At 55.3% G+C, this 8,449-nt stretch overlaps 1 protein-coding gene across 1 annotated transcript in view; it reads right to left on the bottom strand.

Annotated features, from left to right (window-relative positions):
• Nucleotides 1-3,875: 3,875 nt before the first annotated feature.
• Nucleotides 3,876-8,449, bottom strand: part of LOC104125341 (CMRF35-like molecule 1) — an 8,137-nt gene continuing 3,563 nt past the window's right edge. The window contains exons 3-8 of the mRNA XM_035893394.1: nt 8,022-8,360; nt 7,098-7,251; nt 6,155-6,261; nt 5,547-5,599; nt 4,825-4,947; nt 3,876-4,650 (exon numbers count right to left, since the gene is read on the bottom strand). Of these exons, the coding sequence (XP_035749287.1) occupies nt 4,516-4,650; nt 4,825-4,947; nt 5,547-5,599; nt 6,155-6,261; nt 7,098-7,251; nt 8,022-8,360 (911 nt within the window). The 3' untranslated portion in view covers nt 3,876-4,515. The remainder of the gene's footprint in view (nt 4,651-4,824; nt 4,948-5,546; nt 5,600-6,154; nt 6,262-7,097; nt 7,252-8,021; nt 8,361-8,449) is intronic.

Genomic DNA, 8,449 nt, shown 5'->3' with positions numbered 1-8,449 from the left:
TCAGCAGGAGAAACAGAGAGCAGTGTCTGGGTGCTGACAGCAGCCCTGGGGAGTTCCGTGACATCCTGTGACCTTCCTGAGCAGATTCTGCAGATATGGCAGAAGGGAGGTGGCAGCCTCAACCGCCTGGAGGGTGTTAAGGATAAGAGGTTTAGATAAGAGAGCCTCCCGGGGCTGCAGGAGGGATCTGTGCAGCCTGCAGAGCTCCAGGGAGGCTTCCCCTTGGACAGGAGCAATTTGGGCCATGCCTGTAAAGGCCGAGCCAAGACAAGAGCTGCGGGATTGCCTCAGCATCTCCGCACCGGAAGGAAAAGGCTCACCAAGTGCAAGGGCGGGACCTCCCTGCAGATAGGAAATGTCCCAGCGGTTTCGGAGGCAGCTTCGCGTGCCCCGTCCCTGGGCAGGCTGCAGTGCTGCGGCCAGGAGTGAGCACAGCCACAGCTCTGCCCCAGCGCTTGCTCCTTCACGGGTGCTTTTACCAACACATAAGTGAGGCTTGAGCCAGAAAACGCATGGCTTGTCAATAAAAAGAGAAAAAAAACTCACCATCCTTCCTCTGCTGGAAGAAGTTTGCTCTTCCCTGTGCAATTCCCCTGTTCAAGCTCGCCGCTTTGCAAGGCGCAAGACACAAATCCCAGTTTAACAGTGTTGATTGAAAACAAGTCAGAGTCACTCCCACAGCCTGTCGCTTTGCTGCTTGTCAGGTCGCAAGAGCAGTTTGGGAAGCAGTTGTGCAAACCCAGGGGTGCAAGTGCTGTGCTCCTCCTTCCTCCCCCCCACCAGGGTACCTGCCCCAGCACACCGGCCTGGGGAAGGGGGAGCAGGGAGCCTCAGGGACATGGGCTTTCTGATGGCAGAAGAGGGAAGAGCTCCAAGGAAAGATGGGGGTGCTCGCCAAAGCCTGTGCTCCTCCCTAGACAGGCGGGAGCAGTAAGCACCCCTAGCTCGTGGCAGAGGGGGGCAAAGCGTGTGACTACAGCCAGCAGGCCCCTAGGTAATCCCCTCCCCTGCATTAGACCTGCCACTCATGTAACACTCAAGTTCTTACCGGATCATGGCCAAAACCACTTATCACAGGAGTTATTTAAACTCAATTGTTGCACAGCTTCCTAAAAAAAAAACCCAAAAAACAGGCAGCAACAAGCACACCTCAGCCCCAGCTCTTCTGCCTGCACAGGACTCTGCTCTTTTCACCCCTGACTTCAACCAGCCCAGGGCCAAACAAAGCCCAAAGAGCACCTACCTCCTGCCCAGGGAGCCAAGGCTTCCCCACTGCCCCCCAGTCCACTCCAGCATCCTCCACTGCCCCCCCCTCCAATCCAGCATCCCCCACTGCCCCCCCCACTCCCACATCCCCCACTGCCCCAGCCCAAGCCTGGCTGCCCCAGGGATTTGTAGCCCTGCGGCTCTGTCTCGTTGGCTCTCCTGCTGCCAGGGGGCAAAAAAGCAGGGCTGGCAGCAGCACCCCATCTCCTTAGTGAGGGCTCCGTGCTTGGCTGCTTTCCTGGTCTCCCCTCCCTTAAAATCTTGCTGTGGCAGGAGTAGAAAAAAAGCTCCTCCTCTGCTGGGGTCATCCTATCTGCTCATCGTTCCTTATGCGCCAGTTGGGGGCTGCAGGCTACAGCAATTCATTAATGAGCCAGGCAGCAGGGGGGGCTCTCCTAGCTCTGTCCTGCTGGGGTTTGCCTCTCTCACCAGCTTCCCACCAGCTCCCTATTCGCCCAGGAACCACTTTTCTCTCCAGCAAGGCTCAGTTGCTGCTTATGACTCCCTGCCTTCCTGCCCTGGCCAACGGAAGACTTTTCCCTGCTGCTAAATATGAGCCAATTTTCTTACAGAGTACATGTGTTGCAGAAGTCATCCCCGTTACACCTGTATGAGTTACAGGGGGTTTGGCACATGAAATACAGGCACAATGGAGAGAAGGTGGAGTTGGGAGCAGGGCTACATGGGACAAGGTGGGCATCAGGTAGCTGTGCCAGGCTCCCTCACCCATGAGGTTCACTGCTGGGTGCACACAACAGGGCTAAAAACTGAGCCTGGCTCTGAAAATGCATTTCCAAAATACTCCTGCATCCATCCCACTCCCACTGTCCCTCCTCGCTCAGGTTCTGCCTTGCAGGTCCCCAAAAGAAGCAGCCCAGGGCTGGGATCTGCCTGGAGGAGGTGGTGGTGCTAGAGAAGCAGCTCTTGGTGCTTCCAGAAAAATCACTGTTCCCTTCAGGAAGGGACGAGTTACAGGAAGGCTTGTGCACCAGGATAGGACATCTCCACTTTCAGCTGATTCCCACAGCCACGCCACAGCTTGGGAATCATGATTTTGGGGCAGAGCCGGTTGCACAGTGTAAATCAGCATCCCTGCCCGTGAAACCAGCCCAGCTGCGCAGAGCTACAGCACCCGAAGTCCTGTGGCAAGGGAAAACTCATCTCTCCAGGCAAAACCACTTGCATGGGACTGTGTGCATGGAAGAGCTCAGCTTTTCTGCTCCCAGCCCTTTTTCCGTCAGGAGTCAACCCTTCCAACACCAAAAGTGCGGAGATTTTACCTGCCAGGCACTATTTCTGTCTTCCAGGCAGCTGCCCTGAAATGCAACACTGGAGAAAAAGGCAAATTTCTTACGCTCTTAAAATTACCTGAGAAAGCTTGAAAGTCTCCAGCTGTTAAAACTTGAGTGCTCAAAATGGCTCTTGCAGAAGGTGCTGCCAAACACCCCACCTTTGCACACCCCGAGGGTCCTGCACCCCCCCATCACGCAGCCGGTGGCTATTTCTGCCTTAGCGCTGCGGTGAGGGCTTTAATTTAAGAAAGCCATTTAGTTCTTTTTTTTAAAGCACAAAAACTACCTCCAGATATGGCATAATGGGATCCAGTTACCTAAAAAAAAATCCAACCGATTCCTCCTCCTGACTCCTTCAGTGAGGGGTGTTATTGTCTCTGGTAATAAATGTTGGAGCAGGAGGAGCAATATGCAATTTTCTTTTTTTTTCCCCCTGTTCCACATCAAATTTGTGGCAGAAGTTTGCCTCTGTGGGTGCAGAGGGCTTTGCTTTCCCTATTTCCCCAGCAATGGCTGGAACCTGTCTGGATGCTCGTTTTCATCACAAATTGCAACGATGCTCGTCTGTGCCATCGTTGTTTGTTCCCTGTGTGCATTCAGCTCCTGGCCAAACACAGGAGAAATTTTGCTTATATAGAAATATAACCTTATACAGGAATAACTTACAGGAATAACCACAACTGTCGTACCACAGACATTTACTTCCAGCTGCCTTTGGTTTTGACAGAGCAGGGATGTTCTGTATGGCTTTTCGAATAAGATAATTACAAAAATACTGAAACAAAGCTTTGCAGCGGTTAACAAAGTTAACGAATTGTCTCCAAATGAAGCCTTGAAATACACTCGGCTCAGCCTCACACATAGATGCCCACCCCCATGACCTGGGGAGTGGGTTGTCACGATGGATGAATTGCCCAGCGCCAGGCAGAAGCAGAGGGAATATGCAGAGAGGAGGGCAAGAGCGTGCCGAAAGCGCGGCCCCGTGGGGTGTCCTGGCAGGGAGTGGTGCCGCAGCAGCCGGCAGTGGGGCTGCGGGTTTGTGCTGGAGCAGCGGAGTCTTTGCCCTTAAACATCTGGGTTCCCATGCTGCCAGAGTCTGCCTGGGCACCAGTGAGGGGCTGGAGCCACTTTTGGGGCAACACTACAATAAACTCTTTAGCGAGGTGGAAAACCACCATACAAATACAGCCAAACACAGCGTTAGATCCTGTCAGATTTTCAGCTGCTGTCACTGATAAAGGAGCGATGCTTTCGATAAAACATATTTAGTGTGTGCCAGAAAGTAAATTATCAGCAAAAAAAGAGAAGAGCGTGGGACAGGGGGGGTTGGGGAGCCACTTCCCAGCAGCCATGCAGGAGGAACAGGAGCACCTTTGCCGTCCCCTTTGCACCAAGACCCTAATGCACCGCACCCTCCACCCAGGTCCCCCCGGCATTTGGATCTAACGCATGCATTTGGATATAACATTTCTTGCTGTCCTGCTGCCCAGGAGCTGCCAGTTCTGCCTGGCATCAGCATGAAAAAAAGTCAGTCCAAGGGGACCAGTGGGTTTGGGAGATTCAGCCTGCATAAATAACACAGCCAAAGGGGGAAGCAGGGCGGGTGCTGGGTGCAGGGAGCCAGGCAGCCCACCCACAACCCCCAACCACTGGGCTCTTCCACACCCTGCCTGGCCAGTCTCTGGCATGAGCTACCCCAATGCAAGGGGCAGGTTTTTATTCCCAGCACCATTGCTGTATGGGTGAGGTCTCCAAATGCACAGGGATGATTTCCTCTTCATCCCACCCACATCTCCTGCTCAACCTCACCCTCTTTGAGGCTGCTCCAAGGAAATGTCCGAGCATACAAGAGCAGCAGCTCTGCTGTCGAGCCAGCTCCTGCCTGAGCAGAAAGCCAGCCCGCGTGTCCCACTGGCGCTGCTGGCAGCAGGAGCAGCCTGTGGGGCCGGGCGCTGGCTCACACGGTCCGTGCTGTGCTGTAGGGCTCTCCTCTGGGCTGTGGGGCTGACGGCACATTGACATAGATCTCCTGCTGCTGCAGCAGGGAATTCCGCACGCTGGCATATATAACCTCTTTTCTCTCTTCCGAATGCTGGGAAAGGAAGGGGATAAACAAAAAACATCCTTCACAGGGTTGCTCCAGGGCAACACTCTCTGCTGGAACCTCTCTTGGCTGCTTTAAGCACCCAGGAGCAGCTGTGGGGGCCCACCTACCCCGGCTTTCCACCCACTGCCTCAAGCTCAGCACTGCTTTGCATCCTCCTACCTTATTGCTCTGTTTGGGCGCGGTGTTTGCCAAGCGGTGGAAAGCCTCGGCATTGCTGTACAACTGGGTCTCAGCTGTGCCCGCCCGGTGGTTAATGGCCGCGTAGTTCAGAGCATCCTCTCCCTGACACGTGAAGGAGGGGGATGAGCTCTTAACCTGCTGCTGCTCCCCTGCCTGCAGCCCGCAGGGGTGGGAACATCTCCCATCCTGCTGCCTTTCCCGATGAGAGCTGAGATGGCTGCAGGAGCACTGGGGGAAACTTTAACCTGAAGCAAGTGCTGACTCAAATTCCCCAGGGGAAATACAGTTAACCACACAGGCCCCTCCTCAAAAGCTTGCAGAAAACATTAGAAAATACTTCCCATGCAGTAACCGAAGATCAGCTGCCCTGCAGCCCCCTCACGTGTGCTTTGCTGCAGGTTCCCAGGGCTGTTTTACCCAGAGAAGCAGCTCCCATGTTTGGAGGGACTTGGGGAGAAACCTCTCAGCTCAGTCCTAAATTCCCTTCCCAGGAATACTCTGTGATAGTCACACAAAATCCCTGGCTGTATCTTTCTGTTGGTGAATGGAGCCCAAAGGATCCCTTCCAGCCTAAAGGACCGTGAACCTGGCTGAAAGCAAATGGACGCGGCAGCTCCTTTGCTCAGCTCAGGGTGCAGCGTTTCCCCTCCCTAGGCGAGCTCGGAGCACGCCATCCAAAGACCTTGTGTGGTTTGCCTTACTGTATGTGACACGCTGGGAGTCCTGTCCATCTCTACAGCTGCTCTGGAGAAGGCTGGATGAAGCACAGACATGGTTAGACAGGAATGAAAGCAGAGGGGGAAAAAAATGTATTAAAACCTGTGCTGCTGCTGTGAAACTTGCTGTAAAGCAGGAAGGGAACCTGTTGCCCCATCTAAACTGGAGCAGTTCTTCAAATAAATCCAGACCCCACAGGCCAGCGGGTGATGTGTCCCCCCCCATCCCTCCCTGTCCTTCACACTGGCCTTAAACTTTGCATCAAGCCTAGTGCAAGCCTGGCCTATGCAAGTGAGCATGTCTGGAGAAGCTGATGGTGCCCAGACAAACTCAAGCGGGTGCCATGCCAGGCAGCACCCATCCCAAGAGCTGCCATTCCTTGCTCCCATGGGGATCAGACCTGTGGGACCGTCCCACCGCTCCCTTGGGGGAAGGAGACCTCCTTGGTAGGGATCTCAGTGATGGACCCAGGAACTGGATGGATCAGGGAGGGAATGAGGGAGAAAAAAGAAATACAGAGGAAAAACCAAATAGAGCAGAAGACAGGCTCTGGTGCAGAAACTGTGTGTGTGGCAGTGACAGCTTCACTTACCCTTCTTCCTCTTCCTGGACAACATTAGCAAAACACCAGCAGCAACTGCGAGCAAAAGAAGAACCACTACGATGATGGGAATGAGGATGTGCTCAACCACGTCCAAACTGCAAGAAAAGAAAGAGTTTCTGCTCTCACGCTTCTCCTTGGAAGCAGATGCACAAGGAACCAGCACGGAGCAGGAGCGGCTGTGGGTAACGGGCCTTGCCTTGGGAGGAAGGGAAGGAGGAGTGGGGGTGGTCAGCTGCAAGCTGGGCATGGAACAAAACAAACTGAAAACTGCAGAAGCAAACGGACACTCGGGTCTGAAAGCTGCTGTGCCTTCACTATTTTAAGGATCAGTTCCTGCACCTAATTTTGCTCTGATCTAGCTCCACGATTTGTTGACCTTGTTGTAATGGGCAATCAGGCAAGGTCAGTGTGCCAGCTACCCCGTGAGCCTGCTGATGGGAAGCCTCAGCTTTGCCCACTGCCTGCATCACCTCCAAGAGGCAGGAGAGGAGGAAGGAAGCTCTGCCGCTCCGGTCTCATGCTTTGCCAACTACATCTGCAGGGCTGGCTGTGACTACAAAGCAGAACAGGACCCAGCTCAGCACTTTGTTTCCCACAAGCAAATGGTCCCTCTGAGTTTTGGGGAAGGAAACAGGGTCACTGCTACAGCCAGAAACCACTTCTTGCATGGCGATAGCCTGCACCTTGCTTAAGCTGCAAGACAGAGAGGGGACAAGCAGGGCTTTGCTGGGGCCAAGCGACCAGGGGTGCCGAGATTATTTTCCATGCAGAGTGGCTGGCTGAGAGGATGAAATGCTGGTCTCTAAAGGCAAAAGCAGGAGGTCTGAAACCTTGAGGGAGGTATGAAGAGCTTGGAGGGTTGCAGGGCTCCAGCTGCACCACAGAGACCTCACAGAGGGAGGTGGCTGTGCGAGCAGGAGCTGGTACTCACTGTGGAGGGTTGGAGCCTTTTTGGGGGGGCTTTGAACTTGGTTGCACAGCTTTCCTCTGGGGAGTTGTCTGTGTGGGGACTGTTACAGAGCTAGTGAGATTGGGGTGCTTGGTGGTCGGGGTGTAGCATGATGATGGGGAGGGGGAAGAAGGAGCTGTAACAAAAATAGGAGAGGCTCGGTCAGTCTCCCTGCCTCTGCAGGGGAAGATGCTATGGGTTTTGCAGCAAGTCAGACATGACCCACTTACTGTCACACCAGGAGAAGCTGTGTCCCCTCTGCCACATCCAGAACATGCTCCTTGAGGTAGGAGGGCTGCAATCTCCTGTCCCTGTCCAGGAGGGTTTTTGCCATCCTGGCCTCCCCCCTGCCCTAAAACGCGCACAGGCACGCACACACGCAGCAGAGTTCACCCTGCAGGAAGGGGGTCTGGGCACCCCATGCCCAGCCCAGCACCAACACAACAGCCCCATTTAAGTGTCCCACCGCAGGGACTGCTGAGGGGACAGAGAGGGACTTTCCCTAAGCCCAGGGCCTGGCACCCACAGGCACTGGCTGTCCCACAGCGGGAAATGGGGCAACACAGCAGGCTGAGGAACTCCCTGCTGTTATAAAATAAAGCAAGCAGAACAAAGACAGGGCTAGCAGAATCTGATGAGAGGGGAAAATGGGGCATGCCGAGCAGGGTGGTGCACCCCAGCGATGGGGGTGACTGACCCTGGGGCACCAAGAAGGGGCTGTGGGGAGCCCTGGGCATGGGGAATGGGTGAGGGCAGCACCAGCTGTGGCAGCACACTGCTGAGACCTGGTGACAGATCCTGGGGCTGTCCCATGGGACCTGGGCACCCACCCCCTCCAGGCTGCCCCTCCCTGCAGCCCCTGCTCCCGGCACCAACACTAGACCCAGGGGACCTACAAGTACTGACCTAGGGACACGATCACCTTCACATCGTGACGATCATCAAACTGGCCTATGCCCGTTCGCACCCCACAGCGGTAGGTGCCCTCGTCCTCCTTGGCCAGGCGCTCCATGGTGACCGTGAACACCCGCTGTGCCTGATTGTCCTCGATGGAGAATCGGCCCCGCCGCACCACGGGCTCCTGCTCCGAGGTGATGACCAAGTCTTTACCACAGGTAGAAAATATTCCCGGTTTGCACCAGAATTTCGGCATCTTCTTCTGGTCGTACCAGTACGTGCAGTTCACCGAGATGGACCTCCCCAAGAATCCCCGCACAGTGCCGGGCCCCCTCACCGCCCAGCAGCCTGCAGAGACAGACGGAGCCGTGGGAGCGCTGCCGCCGCCCGTCGGGCCCCTCCCCACCCCCGGAGCGCTCCGGGGCTCGGGTGCTCCG

The sequence above is a fragment of the Egretta garzetta genome, unplaced genomic scaffold (genome assembly GCF_000687185.1).
Source record: "Egretta garzetta isolate BGI_Z169 unplaced genomic scaffold, ASM68718v1 scaffold34, whole genome shotgun sequence".
NCBI lineage: Eukaryota > Metazoa > Chordata > Aves > Pelecaniformes > Ardeidae > Egretta > Egretta garzetta.
This window is presented reverse-complemented; position numbering and strand designations above follow the sequence as displayed.